The sequence below is a fragment of the Fistularia commersonii genome, chromosome 2, assembly GCF_037954325.1.
Source record: "Fistularia commersonii isolate RoL2024-O1a breed Wild chromosome 2, RoL_Fcom_v1.0, whole genome shotgun sequence".
Taxonomy (NCBI): domain Eukaryota; kingdom Metazoa; phylum Chordata; class Actinopteri; order Syngnathiformes; family Fistulariidae; genus Fistularia; species Fistularia commersonii.
The window spans coordinates 20680320-20698890 of record NC_141285.1 but is presented as its reverse complement, the minus strand read 5'-3'; the positions used below and the strand labels follow the sequence as shown (position 1 = coordinate 20698890).

Genomic DNA, 18571 nt, shown 5'->3' with positions numbered 1-18571 from the left:
AATGGGGAAAAAAAAGGGAAAATTGACTTTCACCACTTTGGTGTCTTCACTGTGTAGCTGTATCAGCTAAAAGGGCTTCTACCGCCCTCTTCTGGTGTTGAGAGGTAACAACCCAGGTTTACAAAAAGGGCTGCAAGTATTCCCACCGTTAAAGAAGTCTGCCAGAGAAAAAATGGATTTAAAAGTAACCATTGGTCCATGGTCTCCACTTATAGAGTGCTTTACGCCGGATTATTCCCACACCAATGGTGGAGGAGCTTCTGCAAGGCGCCAAGCGGTCTATCAGGAGCAACCAGGGAGTCGGGGATCAAACCGGCAACCCTCCGATCGGAAGGGACGCCCCGCTTTGCCGACCGAACCGCAGCCGCTGGAAGCACTGGAAATACAGGACAGCAGGTTTTGGAGTAAATTAACCCGTTCAGTCATTGTCAATTAAAATGTCTTAAGTACACACAAATTAACATTGTTATATGGGAGATTTAAGGATTGTCTTCAGTGAGTTGTATTTTATCTGATTTGAAAAGTAGAATGTCATGACTACTTTGTACATTCTTGGGTGAACAGATTCTGTTCCCTCTCTAGATTTGCAACACCAGCTAAAGTTCCAACCATAACAAACATTATATTGTTTCAGGGTTCAGTATTTTAAGTTAAAATAGAGTGTCAAGGTAATCTAGTAGAGACAGGTACTTTGCATTCATTCTTATCATCATTCAATCATGATGGGATGACTATTTTTTAATTACTGCATTTCATTTTCCCAGTCATTATTACTCAGGCATTATGGAATCTGATTTTAATGGCGGCGCTTTCCCAGATATATCTGACGCCTTTTTTTCAATAATCTTAGTATATCACAAAGAAATCCTATACTCAGGGGGAAAAGCAATATCTTTTTTTTCTTAATTTACTTAATTTTTCGAACAACATTGAAATTAACGGGAGCCAAGGCCTAATTACGAGATAAACCTCCATTTAGGATATAGTTCTGATGACCCACTGACCCTCAAGGCTGCAGAACGTCAAGTTGTTCCAACACGTGTGTCGACATGCATCGAATTTTGCAGAAATTCTCCGTAAATCAAGCCATTCCGTGAAGTCGTTTCGCATTAAGTGCAGAGTATTAACCCGTGACATGTAGATACAAACGGAACGGGGCCTCTGCAATTTTTCCTCTCGGGTACGCCGTACGAAAAAAGAAGCTCCCGGAGAGATTTCACATCTCGTTCCCACGTGGCGGAGCTTTGTCCTTCCCCCGGCTTTGCATACAGTAGTATATCTGTTTCTCATCGGGCTCAGGCGGAGGACGCCAACTTTGATGTGGCCCCAACATGCAAATTACGGCTCCGTTTGGACTCCCAGGGGCCTCGGCTCACGGCGAAGATAGCACCGCAGGCAGGAGAGGGGAGGAGAGATCACACAGACCTCAGCGGTGTCCATCATTCTGCGCACACACTGGCCTCGGTTTGCGAGGGAGTTACTTACAGATGAGGTCGTTTTCATCTGCGTATTTTCCCACCGTCTCTTGCCAGTCGCCGATCCCCGGACGGGTCCTAATTGGTTTCATTTATGCACGGGTCAGCCACGTGCAGCCGGGTGACGTGGAAAGATATGAATATCGCCGCGTCGTCCGAAGATGATCGTGACATCGGTGTCTCCGCTTTAATTTGCTTTTTTTTTTTTAAAAAAAAAACTAAATCCTTTGCAAGATGTCAAACCGCTGCTGTCTTGAAATCCTTTACAATGATTTATTTTCTGGCGCTTTACACCGATATCCTTGTACTATTGTCTGATTTATGTGGAACTGTGTCTTGCGGGTTTCTCCACCCATTTCTTTCCTGTCTATTTCTTTAATATTCCTTAATTTATTTCAGGTTTTTAAGCAAATTACTCGCCGTGTCATTCTCAATCTCATTATGCAGAGCCGAATTTAATTTCTCGGCCAATTGCAAAACTCATTGGAGATCATATTTTCTGTCAAGATTTCATTTATCCGGTGCCAAATCCAAAAGCAGTTGTCTCATGCGGAGCGTGCTCTTTAACACGATTTACAGAAACCCGCCGTTCCCCCACAAGCGAGCGCTCAGTGACAATGGCGAGGAAATGGTAAACGACTGCTTTTTATCGGATCCCGGTTCTGTGTTGGCGGCCTTCTGTCTCAACCAGTTGGGGTTAAAAGGGAAAAAGAGAGGGACAGGAATAGAGAAAGCAAGAGTGCAATAGAGACAAACGCTTACTAGTCATAACAGCACTGACAATAATATGGTAATTGCTGGATTAACATTGTTTTCCCACATTCTGCAAAAGGTTAACTGCAGATGAAAGGGTGAATGGTTGTGTTTATATGACGTGAATGAAAGATAGAATGGTTGTATGTTTATATGATGCGGAATGAGAGATTCAGTGGTCGTCTCGTCTTCATATCGTGGCAGTGTGAGGGTTAATGGTTATATCTCCATACGACGTGCAAATGAAAGAGTGAACGGCTGTATCTCTTTAAGACGTGAATGAAAGATAAAATAGTTGGAAGAATATATGAAGCGCCAATGAAAGGATGAATGGTTCTATCTGTCGGATCTGGGAATGAAAGAGTGAATGGTTGTATGTTTATATGCTGTGTGAATGAGAAGGTGAGCGATTGTCTTCATGTCGTAGGAATAAAAGAGTGTGTCTATATCAGCTGTTCTTAACCTGGGTGAGATCGAACCCCGAGGGTTCGTACAATCCCTTCGTACTGATTATGATCGAACAAAAAAAATAAAGTGTATAACGTTATGGGAGTCAGCCCCCTAACTGCACGATTTGCAATGCCAAGTTGAGCAATTGTAGTTTAGCACCGGCAAAACTAAGGGAACCCTTCCCTATTCCTTCCCCTTCTTTAGTATGTTTTTGTTTTTAGTGAAAATTTGCTGGTTTTGTTCTTTGAACACAGTGATGTTGATGTTCATTTTGTGCACCAGTAAAACATACAGGACCGTCTCAGAAAATTAGAATATTGTGATAAAGTTCTTTACAAAAACAACAATGTCATACATTCTAGATTCATTACAAATCAACTGAAATATTGCCTTTTATTATTTTAATATTGCTGATTATGGCTTACATCTTAAGAAAACTCAAAAATCCTATCTCAAAATATTATAATATCATGAAAAAGTAATTTTTGTTTTTTTAATTGCATTACATAAGATAAAGAACTTTATCACAATATTCTAATTTTCTGAGACAGTCCTGTATACCTATTTCTTGAATTTGAACATTTTTTTTTTTTTTCCCAATAAAGAAGGGTTTGGTGAATGCATATGAAACTGGTTGGGTTAAGAACCACTGATCTATACGATGTGCTAATGAAGAGATGAATTGTTGTATGTCTCTATAAGACATGAATGAAAGCGTGAATATACATATATAACATATAGGATAAATGCTTGTGTGTCTATTTGACATGTGAATGGTTGTATATCTTTGATTGGACATGCACACTCCGCATAGAAGGGTCCCGTTTTCGGATTTGAACCAGGGGTCAATTCTTGTGAGGCCGAAGGTTCACCGGCAGAACATTCGCTGGACTGTTTTTTATTTAACAGCTCCCCACAGGCCGAGGCGCCTGCGTCCGCCAACCGGGTGAAAAGTGATGTTCAAAAAAAAAAAAGGCACATTATTTCTGCCAACGATGCAGTTCTTGAAATGTTCGATGGAAGTAGCCGGGGGCGCCGCGCATAGATGTGCGTTAAACCCCAGTTTAAACTTAACTGCGAGTCTTCAGCAGGTTGAATAACCAACCCAAACCTATGAGTTCAGACTTGCCCTCTTGGATCCGCCTGGTGTTTTGTGCGGGAAACAGCAGCCGACATCCTTGTCGATCTCGGACAACCCGACATTTTCTCAGAATTTGCGCTGACCAGCATGTCGTACCGTTTTATCACAAATGGCGAATAAACTAGATGAACCCCAGAAATCCAATCCTTTTTTTTTTTTCCCACCACTTTTTTTTCCCCCTAATTAGCCACAAGGCCTTGTGTGGATGCCAGGAGTGACTCACTCGTAAAAGGGAGCAGTAAATTAAGTACATGCGGTGAAAAAAAAAGAAAAAAACAAAAAAAGGCACTCAGAATTACAGGTGTGTGTGTGCGTGCGTGTGCGTGTGCGTGTGCGTGTGCGTGTGCGTGTGTGTGTGTGTGTGTGTGTGTTTGCCCCTTTGTTCTGTTGCAGGCAGAAAAACAGCAAATGACCATGTGGACATTGATGGAGGTAAACTATTTATTATGATTATTATTATTTTATTTTCTATCATACTATTGTGCACTCCTTACCTCACTTGTTACTAAGACACTTATAGTTTTATCACTGGTTACTAAGACACTTTATAGATTCACTGAAACACTTTATAGTTTATAGTTTATCTTTATTTCTAATTCTGCCTTTCTTTTATTATTTATTACTGTTATATTTTCTGTAACTCTGGCACTGCAATTTCCTTCGGGATTAATAAAGTTGTTCTTATTCTTATTCTTATTCTTATTTTAATATTCTCACTTACGTGACGTCTTTCGATCTTAAAAAAAAAAAAAAACATCTATATTAGAATTTTGAAGCAGTTGATTTGGGTTTTGCGCAGTGGCTAGCCGCTTCCGACCCTATGTGAAGGGTCTCGATGTTCTTCAGTTTCCTCCCACAGTTCAGAAACAGGAGCTTCACTGGAGACCTAAATTGTACAGATGTATGAGTGAGCATGTGAATGCCTGTCTCTATATCAGCGATGTGCGCTGAGGTTCGTGGCTGTTGAGGCACCGACTTCATCAAAATCACCTTTACTTTATTCTGCAGCAGAGGAGTCGCAGGAAAAATCCCTGGAATCAGGAGCTCCCCCTACCCGGAGGCAGGAGAACAGCCTGCCTCACTTGGTGTCTCTACGCCGCTGTTTTTTGATCACTCAGCAAAGGAAACTAATAACACACAAAAAACAAACTGTGCATTGGAAATGTAGTTCATATAGCAAAAGTGTTTAAACATTTTAATAACATAATACAGAGAGACAGCAACAAGGTTTAAGTGCAGAGCCCGCCAGCAGTCAGTCGTCTCCATTGAGGCTCAACAGTCCGTGGCCTCACCACACATCTCTTCTCAGTACTTGAACAGCAAATGTGAAAATGCAGCGATTTTGAAGTTAAATGAAAAATACCGTTATAGTATAATATAACCACTCAATTCTATTTTTTCATTCTTTTCTGAGATTGACAATTGAGGCACGGCCTCTCCTGCCTCCCCTGACTGCAGGTCACTGCTCTATATGACTCAGGAATGAGAGGGTGAATTATTTTTCCAAATATTTTAAATGAGAGGGTGAATAGTTGTGCGTCAAAATATAGTGATGAGTGATGAATTCCAGAATTCATCATTTGAATCCTGGCTGGATAAGCCGATTGCGGTTGTTCACCGCATTCGTTCACGGTTCGGGTCAAAGGTCAAACACCTCTCCCCGCACCTCGCTCTGTCGTTTCCCACGTCACGTGAACGCACCACCGCTCCAGAGCTGGATTTCCTGCGTGATGCAGCGGCTGCAGAACTTTCCTCCCCCCTCCACCTCCCCTTTTTTTTTTTTTTCTTTTTTTTTTTTTTTTCCAGTGGAGTTTGTTAAATGCCTCCTCTCCCCTCCCACTGCAGCTCGCTGCTCTCAGCCCCGACGCACCGTCGCGAAACTTCCCAACTTTTTTTTTTTCCTCCCTCTTTTTCTGTGAAGATCTCGGATGTTCTCCCCAGGAACCGGACTCATGTTCCGGCCGCTGCTGCTGCTGTGCGTCGCCGTCGCCGCGCCGGCGTGCGCCCAGATCTCCGGCCGGTACTTCGTCGGTTGTCCCGCCCGGTGCGACAAGTCGATGTGTCCGCGTCTCCCGGCGGACTGCCCGGCGGGCCAGACGCCGGACGCCTGTCAGTGCTGCCCCGTTTGCGCGTCCGGTGAAGGCGAGTCGTGCACCACCGGCGGGAAACTCGGGGATCCGGTGTGCGGCGAGGGGTTGGAGTGCTCGGTGTCCGGCGGCGTGGGCCACACCGCCACCGTCCGCAGGCGAGGCAAGAGCGGGATGTGCGTGTGCAAAGCCGCGGAGCCTGTGTGCGGGAGCGACGGCGTGTCTTACCGCAACATCTGCGAGCTGAAGAGGGTCAGCCGCCGTGCGCAGAAGCTCCAGCAGCCACCTGTGCTCTTCATCCAGAGGGGAGCCTGCGGGAAAGGTATGGAAGTTGGATGTTTGAACGTCAAGGAATGCATTTTGCCGCGGTAAAATATTCGCATTGTGTAATAAGCATGTAATAACTTGTGTAATAAGCATGTAAGAACTGTGTAATAAGTCTGGAGATTAGTTCGGGTCAAATTCTTCTTCTCGCCGCAACCGGACTCTGTTTTCTTCCCGATTCTTCCCTTGCACGCGAAGCCTCCCGAGTGAGAATCGAGGGAACAAAATCCGGTCCCTCAAGATGATGAATTTTGACTGTAATAACTGTAACGCATTTGCTGTGCGATAACTGTGTAATAACCAACCCATCTTCTCGTGGTAACCGGACTCGATTTTCTTCCCTCGAAGACGTTTCACTTTTTCGGGTCTTCTCCAAGCGTGAAGCGTCTCCAAGGGGAAGAAAATCAAGTCCAGTTACCGAAAACTGAAGTGAAAGTCAACTTTATTGTCAATTCCGCCACGTGTTTCACACAAATGGAGGATTGAATGGTGTAAAAGTACAAAGAAGAATTATAAATGATAATATATAGAATCCCATGAGAAGATCTTTACAAGAACTGTGTAATAACACATTAACCGTGTAACAAGCGCTTAGTTACTGAACTTAGGAGGAAGACACTCTTTAAATCACCATCGCTCACGATAGGAACTTGACGTCGACGTTATTCCGGGGTGGCACAATCCTCATGTGTCTCACATAACAGGAGCCTTTTGTTCTGCGCCGTCCTCCCAGCATCCCTGCATGACAATTAAACCACACCAACGTTTGACCGCCCGGGATGAAGTCATGAGCCGAGGTCTCCGCCGATGCAGGGATTCATGTGGGCTTTGGGGTTACTGGCCCTGGACTGCCTCGTAAAATACACGCCTGCCCAGAGAAACACATGAGCTTACCAGCCAGGAATTTTTTGCGGGAAGTCTGATAAAGGCGGCGTTTCTGAAAAGTTAGATTCGTAAGAAACGGCATGCGTCTTCTAGCCTGGGCTTCATCAGAGCGTCACCCGGGGGGGTGGAAACGCCGGAGCTCAAACGGCGGACGGAGAGGGAATAGAGATCCGTAAGGTCGTCGTCGTCATCATCATCGCCGTGGCGATCGGCCGTGGGATGTTGGATTTACGTGGCGACTTATAAGAAAATATCGCGCAACGTTATTCCCATACATTTCCAGTAGCGTCAAATCACTTCGCTGGCTTCCGGAATCCCCATACAGGATATACATCAATTCCTGTGTATGCACAGATATGAATTACTTTTATTGAAAAATGAGAATAATTTAAACAGAATCGGCCAATCATCACCCAGCATTTCTCATCTCTACTTATTAACTTCAGATTGAACGTGTATTTGCAGTCCCTATGTCCTCTATTGTAAGTCGCTTTTGATAAAAGCATCTGCCAAATGCAATGTAATGTAATGAATGCTAGTTTTGTAAAGTAACCTTTTTAGGAAATGCATTTTCATATCGGGGATTTAAGGATAAGGTATTTCCGTGGTTATTTTCTATTTTATCTGATTTGAAAAAGTTCAATGTCAGTTGTACTTCTTTACACGTTCTCGGATAATTGTATAACTTCAAGCTGCGTAAATAATGCAGTTCACCTTGAAAACATTGACGCGGAATCAGCTTGGAAATTTGCAAGAACGCCGAACCAGAGGGGAGGAAGATCGGCGGAGTATCACAGAACGAGGGCAAAAAAAAAAAAAATACAAGAAAATAAACGTATTTTAAAGCTTTTGCCTTTTTTTGCAAGGGTTGGAATGCGATGAAATTGTGGATAACGTCCGATTTTGTGGCGCGCGGCCGATTGGTACGGGCGGATGTGATGTGATATTTTGTGAAATACCAAGGGGTGATGTTTGTGCACGGGATGGTAAAGGTGTGTGTGTGTGTGTGTGTGTGTGTGTGTGTGCGCACATCTGAAGCTGCCGCCATGCGTTCAACATGGAAACTTCAACACCTGCCATTGCAAAGATCTATGGCTTACCCCAAGGCCCGGAAACTTCCACTGGCTAAGCTCCTTTTTCCTTCTTTTGTCTGCATCCCTCCCTCCTTCTCTCTCTCTCTCTTTTTCCTCTCTGTCTCTGTTGTCACTCATAAATCACCCTCGACAGCCACTCGCAGGAATGCCTGGCTTGGACTCGCCGCCGCCGCCGCCGCCGCCATCCTCGCTCTGTCCAATCTGGTCTGAAACAGGCAGGAGACACGAAGGGAAAACCCCAAATTAGAAACCGTTATTTCTGAGTAAGGTTTACATGCACATCAAAAAAAAAAAAAAAAGTGTGGCGGCAGCGGTGGGCAGACTGTATCACATACGTTTTGTTTGTTAGACGTGTGACCGACGTGACTGGTAAATCACTCCCGGGCAGCTAACCATGTCTGCGAGCGCCGCAAACACTAGCGAGGCTGCGGTGAGCGCTACTGTTTTTTTTCCGAAGCTCCCGGTGAACATTTCCACAGCTGCGGGGCTGCCGCGTCACGTTCGATCCCGTCCCGTCGGACGACGACGTCTAAAGCTCGTGGATTAGAATAAAATGTTAGACGGAGGAGATCCTTCTTGTCCTCCACTCCCATTACCTACCCCGCAATCTGGATCCACGTTAAGAAAACACATGTACGGACGGCTTCTTGCGTGACGTCATGTTCCGCCCCGGGGGTAAACATGCAATTTTGTTCTTCGCAGGAGGCGGATTTGGCCCGATAGAGTCCCCGGGGTGTCTTATCGGATGAAATATCATGAAAATGAACCGTGAATATTGTCCTTTTGTGACACTAAGGTCCATCCGGTATTGGATTTATGTCACGGATAAGAAAAGATCGCTCGTTCATTCATTATCGATACCGTTTATGCTGCTTGTGCTGCGATTGTCAGAGCCAATCCGAGCAGCCATTGGGCGAGAGGCCGGGTTCACCCTGGATTCATATGTGCATGGGGCCATATGTGCACATTCAACCATTCCCATGTCATATAGAGGCATTCACGAGCCATCCGCTCATTAACTTTTAATATAGAGACATAAAACCATTCACCCTTTTATGCACATGTCAAATAAAGACCGCCAATCATTCACCATCTCATTCCTATTCAACCATTCAATCTTTCATTGTGATGTCATTTATATGTATATACACATACATTTATATATATATATATGCACAGTTATTCACCCTTTCAGTCAATGTCATATAAGCAACCATTCACAGTTTCAATTGAACGTCATATCAGGACATTCAACTAGTCAACCACTCATTAACTCATAGAGAAATACAACCACTCACCCTTTCATTCATACCTTAAATAGAGACATTTAACTGTTAACCCTGTCATTTACATGTAATATATAGACAATTATTCACCCTGTCATTCACATCACATAGGGAAGTACAACCGGTCACTCTCTGATTACGATGTCATTATATGCATTTACCCATTCGCCCTTTCATTCGCACATCATGTAGAAACAATCAACCTATCAGCCTCTCATTATTTTGTTATATTGAGAAATACAACCATCCACACCCTGTTATTCACATCGATAATTCACCCTTTCAGTCACATCTTAGATAGACATTCAATAATTTACCCTTTTCATTCACATGTAATATATAGACACGTATTCACCCTCCTATTTGCATCACTTACGGACATACAACCATTCACACGTCATATAGGGATATTCAACTAGTCTCCCTCTTATTAACTTGTAATATAGACATACAACCAGTCTCCCTCTCATTGGCATCCTGACATTCAACCATTCCCCCTCATTGTGATGTCATATATAAGCATACAAGTGTTCGCGTTCTCATTCGCTGCATGTGGAAACAGGATGAAGCCACGTAGACTCGGGAAGAACGTGCACTTTCCACGCAGAGTGGTCTACAGTCGGAATCGAAGCAGGGACCTTCTCGCCGTGAGGCGGAAGTGCCAACCTCTGCACTCTTCGGTCGAAGCTGGAACGGAAGCAGACGTTTTTTTTTTTTTGCTCTGATTTCGAACCGACCGATTGAGATCGTTTGGATGTGGAGAGAGGAGAGATGGTGGAGATCAGGGTTGAAGGATTCTGAGGTTGGAACTGCCTGGCAGGAGATCTAGAGGATGATTGGAAGAGATTTATGGCTAGAGCGAAAGACTAAACCGGGGGGGGGGGCAAACTTTTTGGCTCAGGGGCCACATTGACTTTTAAAACTGGACAGACAGGCCGGGTTAGCGCAAGATGCGATACATATTAAAAAAACGCATTTGTTAACAGTACATATCATGATAACCCGTCTGACATTTGCAGCTCGGTTTTGAAGGCTCTGACGTTCGCTTGCATTTCACGCACAAACCGGCTTTTCCTTCGTAGCTTCACGTCCGGCTCATTCATGCGTGTCGGTATGTCCACAGTAAAGGCTCAATCACAAAGACAATCTGTGTTGTTCGGCTCAGGAAAATTCTCAAGTAGCTCCGAAAAATATGTACCGTAATTTCCGGATTATTGAGCGCACCTCAATATAAGCCGCACCGGCTAGCCGATCGCTATCTTGGGCTTCTAAAACCGTCAAAGTCGTCTTCTTCGGTGTCGGAGTTGAACGGACTCAGAATGTCCCGGTCATTTCATCGGTCCGATGTGACGAGGATAAATGTTTTAGCGCTTGTTAGCTCCCCCCCCCAAAAAAAGTTCATATATTAGCCGCAGCGTTGTTTACGTGAAAAAAGCGGCAGCTTATTGTCCGGAAATTACGGTAATCTCTTGTTTGAGCTCCCGCATTCATTGATCCGATCAAGTAGTCGTAAGTAGTCGATCAAGATTGCAAGTAGTCGCGGCGTGAAGCTAATTAGCCCCCCCCCCCCACACACACACAAAAAAAGTCCATATATTAGCCGCAGCGTTGTTTACGTGAAAAAAGTGGCGGCTTATCGTCCGGAAATTACGGTAATCTCTGTTTGAGCTCCCGCATTCATTGATCCGATCATCCACATCAAGTTTGAATTCTGTACCAATCTTTGGCGGGCCGGATTAAAAAGACCAACGGGCCAGATGTGGCCCGCGGGCCGTAGTTTGCCCGTCCCTGGACTACACCATGTTAAGATGCTGCAGAGGAGAGGGTTAAATGGAGGCAGATGATTGGCTGTGAGACCCAAGATGTGAGTAGCTGACAGGAAAGAATATTTATTTGATAAATGCTTAATGTTCTCGACTTCTACAGTGCTTTTTCTCCGGACATTCGCACGCCGCCAGGCCATCAGGGGTTCAGCTTCAGGGGGAAAGGGTATAAATGACCCGATATTTTAGCAACATAGTGATACTGGAATCAATATGTCATTTTGGCCCGCACGCCGTCTTCTACATCACATGAGACTTCCCTTCAGTTATTAGTTTTTGATGCGGGATTGCAAGTAGGTTTTCAAGGTCACACATTAAAAAATGAAAATCAGAAGGAAATTTTAGGAGTCTTACCGAAGTCTTACCGGAGTTTTATTGGAATCATCACGCTCCTGTTATCTTGGTCGTAAAGTATAAGCTGGAAATCTGCGCAGTCTTAGATCAGTCTTTTCCTAGTGTCAGGTTTTTGACAATTTCAAATGTGTTGGACATTTTCGCAAGGCTTTCAGTCTTTACGGTGGTGGAATACAATCGATAACCAAAAGATGAGCGCCAACAAAACCACCACAAAGAAACCTAGTAGGTCGCCAGAGAGGCATTTGTGACAAGGACAGTATTTGTTGGATGAACGGGAACGACGAAGGGCATTTTGGATGGTCCAGAAATAGAAGCGGATGGTGGAGCTGTGGACAGAACAGCCCGGATTGTACGACATAAATTCTCAAAACTGAGCGGAGAAGGAAAAGCGATGGAGTGAAATAGCGGAGAATCCGCAGATAACTTGCAGAAAAATTGCCTGCTGGGAAAAAAAATTGCTGAAAGAATCTAGTTGTAGTCTCGTAAATAGCGACCCTGTAAGATTCACTGTCAAAAAGCTGTCATTGTCTGAGATCGATGTGACTAAAACCTTGTCTTTAAATTTAGAGCAGGTACGAAATGATAGTTTTCCACGTTCTTTTCGAAATCTTTTCCCCCCGACAAACCCCGTTTCATCTCAGTGTTTGTTCGTTTCCGTTTACGTCTCCAATCGTCTCGCTCATCACTGGTCATTACCTCTCTCCGTATGACTGTGCTGTTAACGTCCCCCCCCCCCCAAAAAAAAATAATAACAAATCTGAGAAAGCTTTCCATCTGAGCGGCCTCCTTTCAAATCGGCGTAACCCGTCTTTCATCGACGGATCTCAGCGGTGCCCTGAGAGCAAATTGGAATTTGCCACGGTGACCAAGTCGACCAAAGTGCACACATTTGGACATGATAATACTGGATTCATTCATTATCTAAACCGCTGATCCCGTATTCAGGGTCGCGGTTGTGCTGGAGCCAATCCCAGCTGTCATTGGGTGGAGAGACGGGGTTCCCCCTGGATCCATCGCGGGACATACAACCATTCGCCCTCTCTTTCGCACTTTTTGGCAACTTAGGGTCTCCAATGAGCCTCCCTGCAGTTTTTGGACTGTGAATCCGGAGGAAGCCCTCGCAGACACGTGGAGAGCATGAAGATTCCACACATAAAGGCCGGCCTGTCGAAATCGAACCGTGAACCTTCTTGCCTTCTTAGATATCGTGCAAAAAGTGTCATAAACCAAAACCGGCTTCGCTATTTAGAAGTGGAAAAGCAAGACAGGTGTGAGTTAGTCACTTTCACGTCAAATTGTTTACTTTTAGAATAAGAACAACTTTGTTTATTCCGAAGGAAATTGTTGTGCCAGAGTTACAAGAAAAATATAACAATAATAAATATTAGTAGAAAATTGTATAAACAGTAAAAAAAAAGGGAGAATAAGAAATACATATAAACTATTAAGTGTCTTAAGAAACAAGTTAAAACTATAAAGTGGTGTCTTAAGTAACAAGTGAAAGACAAGGAGTGCACAAGAGCATGAAAAAATATTGTTATGAAATTGCACAGTTATGAACATATATACAGATAAATTATTACAATTTACAGTAAGAGGGTGAGATTTTTTTTTTTTTTTTAAGGTTTTAAGATTTTAAGATTCCCTGCAGCTGAAGAGAGAGGAATTAAAAAGTCTGATAGCGTCAGGTAGGAAAGACCTGTGGCGTTCAGTGGAGCTCCTCGGTGGTATCAGTTTAAGCTGCAGCTGCAGAAAGTCATGGTTAGGGTCAAAGGTCAAATGCAGGTCGTTAGCTGCCATTTTTGTCTATTAGCATTCATGCATTTATCCCCCCACCCCACAAAGGAGGATTGGTAGGATGACTGAACCAAAACAGATGACTGACTGAAACACCTTTTTTGAAAACATAAACTATTCAAGTGCCAGCGCTTTAAATTTCAACCAGCGTGCCGGTGTGGGTGCACAAAGAAAAGAGGATTATCTTAATAACCGTCTTAATATTTATAGCTTTTCTGGTCTGCTGCCTCCGCCCGCAGGTGCGTACCGAACAGAAGGTGGGAGTGGAAACACCGGTGGAAACACTGGAAGGGGTATTTTTACATTTTCGTCTTCAAGCGTAGTGTTTTCGCGCCAATCAGATGGCTTTTTCCCCCCACATTGTAGCTACTTTGCACAAATCATTTGCATTTCAAGCATCTTATCTCATCGCCGGGCCTCCCCAGTTTGTTTTACATCCTCGGTTTCGTGTCACCCCCCCCCCACCCTCGGGGCTGTTTGCATGAAATGGCAATTGTGGGAACCAACTTTGCCGCGTCTGAATTTCAATGAAATGAATCAAAATTTAGCCACATTAATGTAATTCTTTATTTATTACAATTTGGGCGCGGCTGCCAATTGTGCATGTAGGTGCACCGTGTTGTGAAACTACACGTGAATGGAAGGTTTGCACGCTTTGCATGAATAACAACAAACTAGGAGAATGATGGGAAGTGACACTTCATATATAGAGTATATGTGTCTATATATATTTATATGCATATATATATATATTGGGTACCTTGTACTGAGCATGTAATTTTGGACACAGCAATAGTGGAAATTGCACATAAGTAGTGTTGGCAATGTTATCATGAGCATCCTGACACTAGCATTTTACACTGTTTTACCAAATTGCCGGCTTGCAGAGCCCCTGGCACGGCTGCAGACTGGATAGATGGACACGTTCGTGCACATGTAGAATTTATCTGGCAGATGAGAGTGATTGGGTGATCACATAACACCAGAAATTTCCCACTGCGGGTGGATAAATCCCTCCCTGCTCTATAATTTAGTGGCATTTTTTACGGCAAGATGGTGCTCATTCCATGCCCGTGTCAGCGTAAACCGCGCATCGGGGCGGGATTTTTTTATTTATTTTTTTTAAAAAAGGCTCTTTTGGGTGTTTTTAACCCCTTCGCTGGAATCGATGATATCCCAGCGCTCCTGGCTGCCTCCGGCTTTGGCAAATTATGCCCCTCCTTTGAGAACGTAATGACTGAAAAGTCTCCCTTCGAGACAAAATACTTTTGAGGTATGCGGCAAAATAAGCATCCGCAAGTGGAAAGATGAAGCACACACACACACACACACACACACACACATGGTCTAGAGAGTTTTGATTCATAGTTCTGGTTAAAAAAAAATATTCCTGGGCTGGACTTGATTACCAGGTAAATCATTCAACATTTCCTGACTTACCCGACCGTGGATGGATGGTGTGATTCACCAAATTTGTGTCGGGAGACCTTGTCTGTGTGTGTGTGTGTGTGTGTGTGTGTGTGTGTGTGTTCGGGGGTGTACGTGTGTATGCGAGAAGTATTGCTAGCGGTTTCAACAATCTGTAACTGTGGTCATGATCGTCCATGAGGTGAGATAAGGGTGAGGATGGAGGTCAAGTATTTCTTTTAAAAGTTTATTGGCAAAAGTTAAGGGTGTGGAAAAGTGTGTGTGTGTGTGTGTGTGTGTGTGTGTGTGTGGTCTTGTTTAGCTTTACTTCTGGGTTCAGAAAACCATGCAAAACATGCTTTGTGGAGACAAAATGCTTTGGCGTGTGTCTGTTTGTGCGTGCGTGTGTGTGTGTGTGTGTGTGTGTGTGCGTGTGTATGTGTGTGTGTGTGTGAGACTTCTCATTGGGACATTTTGACTGTTAATGGTACGTTTAGGGCATGAATTGAAGTTTGGATTGAAGTTTGGGTTAAAGGCTGCACATCAATCTAAAGTTTCTATGTCCCAACAAGGATAGCTATGCAAAAATCTGTGTGTGTGTGTGTGTGTGTGTGTGTGTGTGTGTGTGTCAGCCCATCCTGTGCTGTCACGGCCCCAGACAGTCACAACCGCAAAGGAACTGTCATCTTTTCTTTTCCCTACTGTGTTATGATTAAGGGCAGTTTTACTTGATGGTTTTCTATTCTCTCACAGGTTCTTACATCATGCAATATTTCGGTTTATTTTTACAAGTCTGACATCCTACGTGTGTGTGTGTGTGTGTGTGTGTGTGTGTGTGTGTGTGTGTTTTTGTATTTCCAGCTCAGGACAACCCAGACAGTCCGAGACACAAATACAACTTCATCGCCGACGTGGTGGAGAGAATTGCTCCATCTGTGGTTCACATTGAACTCTACCGCAAGTAAGAACTGCGCACCTGTGTGTGTGTGTGTGTGTGTGTGTGTGAGGCACCCACGCATTTAAAGTCATCCTTTGCACTTAAGCAGAACTCGCTAAATAGCATAGCAACACACCACATCAACCCTTCATCGCGTTTCCTTTTAATAATCATCCCAGCTTTTATCATTTCCCTCTGCTTCTCATCCTCCCTCCTATTTTGACGCCTTTTTTCTTTTTCATCTTCGTTGCGCCGTTAAGAACCTCTGCCACTCTCTCATCACCGCGTTTTCCTTTCAACCCGGTCCGCATCTCATCTTCTTCGGTCGCTTCCTCACGTGGCTAAACTCCAAATATTGAAAAAACTGATTGTTTGAAAAGATGTCCAACAGCCAAATGGAGACCATCCGCTTTGTTTATCCTGATGAAGAGGCATGTTGACAGACGATGTAACTCCCCCCTCTCTTTTCCACCGCGCCGAAAAAAAGGATGACCTATTCCAAGCGGGAGGTGGCCGTCGCCAGCGGATCTGGCTTCGTGGTGTCGGAGGACGGCCAGATCGTGACCAACGCGCACGTGGTGGCCAACAAGCACCGCGTGAAAGTGGAGCTGAAGAGCGGTGCCACCTACGACGCTAAAATCAAAGATGTGGACGAGAAGTCGGACATCGCCCTCATCAAGATCGACGCGCCGGTCAGTGATGACTCTCTCAAAAAAAACGAGTTCAGAATGTTGTTTTCCTCCTTTCTCTCCTTCGTTGGCACAAATTCGAGAAATTGACCAAAAACGCAAAACAAAACTTAAAACCGGTCATTCCCCAAGACCGCCAAATTCCTAATATAAAACCAAAATGTTTGTTTTTTTCCTTAAAAAAAAACACCTTCCACCCAACGATTTGCAAAAGGAGCTTCTTCCTGCTCGACAATTGGGAAACGCTGTTATATATATCTTTATTTATTATCTATTCATTTATTGGTACGACCGGGATGGGGGGGGGCGGGGGTGATATGCGGCTTGCTTAGATTTTTTCCCTCACCACCGACGTCTGTTTTTAATCGACTACATTTATATTCTCTTATCTAATTCCAAATGGCTCTGTCTCGCACTCCTGGCGTCCCCCCCTCCCCCCCCCTCCCGCCGTTTGTTTGTTTTCCTGTCAGCCCGGCTGGAAGGGATCGGCGTTACATGATAATCACAGCCGACAGTCGTGCACAGGAATGTCTGGCTGGAAGCCGGCGGTCTAATGACGGGGAATCATAGCAGAGCCGAGTGCCTCCTCGGGCTCGGTCTAATGGCTGGGATAGATCCTCGCAAAAGCGTCGCCGACCCCCCCCCACACACACACACGCATCACACACACACTCATGATCCAAACAGAGGACAGACAAGTGACGGTCGTCTTTGTTTATTTTGCCCGCTCATGCTCATAATAATAAGATCCTCCGCGAGGGCCTTGATGACAGGCTCCTTTTCTTCCTGTCGCTGCGGGCCTCGCCGTTCACTGTCGAGTGACGGGGTTGCGAAAGAGGCCGCAAACACACATGTGGAAGCCGTACGAGCGTCGAGTGATTTCCAACGTGTGGTAAACAGACGATCGTAATAAAACGCTTCAAACGTGAGTGGGCCACAGGGGCTGTACAACCACCACATCGGCCATCACGGGAGGCGAAGCGGGAGCGCAGTCACTTTTCAAAGTATAGTTTGTGTGTGTGTGTGTGTGTGTGTGTGTGTGTAGTGAGACGACGAGAAGAGAGATACTCGGAAATCGGGAGAGTTAAGTGGCAAATTAAAGGATGAGCGAGTTATAATAAGAGGGCAGAGGGGCGAGCGGTTGTCATTTTGGATTACATTTAAATGGAAAATAGTTATCCAGACCCACAGCTACAGGGGATTAAATTTGGATACCTTCATTTAATTCCCCGTGCGCCTTTTTTTTTTTTTTTTTGTCGTTTTTTTTTTTTTTTTTTTAACTTTTTTTTTTTTTTTAAATCTCAGTCGACCTTGTCTTTTTAATTCCTTCGCAGACGAGACGTCCTCTAAGTCCTCCATGGAATAATGAAAAGTTTCAACATCCACAGTTCGTGACGGCATGTCGCAATGTGTTCTTACATAATGTTTAGGGACTCCATACACGGTATATATATATATATATATATAAAAACATCTGTTTTTCTTCTTCTGTAAGTCCATAAAAAGGCCTGTGTCAATGGAAAATAAGATGGATAATAACCATTAGTGTCCCCCAGGTATAGACAGGTTTTCAGTTTAGAACTATTCCTCTGATTGTAACTGCTGAAATTAATAATCAGTTAATTCATTCGTTCATTTTTTATACCCCTTATCCTGCATTGCGGGGTTTCTGGAGGCATACAGAGGTGTACATCCACTCACTCTCTTATCGATATGTCATAAAGAAACGTACAATCATTCACTCTGCCATTCATATGCCATAAAGATGAACTATTCACTCACTCACTCATTCACGTGTCGGATAGAAATGTACAATTCACTCTCATTTGTAGGTCAAAGAGATATATCACAATTCGCTCACTTATTTATATTATACATACAGAGATAAACAACCATTCTCACTGTTATTCATGTCAGATATAAATGAACAGCACTCAGTCACTCATACATCATGTATAAATACAGTATACAACCGCTATATTAACTATAGAAATATACAATAATTCACCCTCTCATTCACATGTCACACAGACACATACAGCCGTTCACTCACTTGTTCATGTTAT

General features: G+C 44.0%; 1 protein-coding gene and 1 long non-coding RNA gene across 2 annotated transcripts in view; one reads left to right on the top strand and one right to left on the bottom strand.

Moving 5' to 3' along the window:
- The first annotated feature begins 5594 nt into the window (after positions 1-5594).
- Positions 5595-18571, top strand: part of LOC147236677 (serine protease HTRA1B-like) — a 33398-nt gene continuing 20421 nt past the window's right edge. Inside the window, exons 1-3 of the mRNA XM_086172157.1 lie at positions 5595-6228; positions 15741-15840; positions 16304-16508. Coding sequence (XP_086028283.1) covers positions 5748-6228; positions 15741-15840; positions 16304-16508 — 786 coding nt within the window. The 5' untranslated portion in view covers positions 5595-5747. The remainder of the gene's footprint in view (positions 6229-15740; positions 15841-16303; positions 16509-18571) is intronic.
- LOC147236678 (uncharacterized) lies at positions 6088-8814 on the bottom strand. The gene is made up of 3 exons (XR_015108682.1): positions 8545-8814; positions 8216-8415; positions 6088-6217 (listed from the first exon to the last, which is right to left on the bottom strand). It is a non-coding gene; the product is annotated as an uncharacterized LOC147236678 (long non-coding RNA).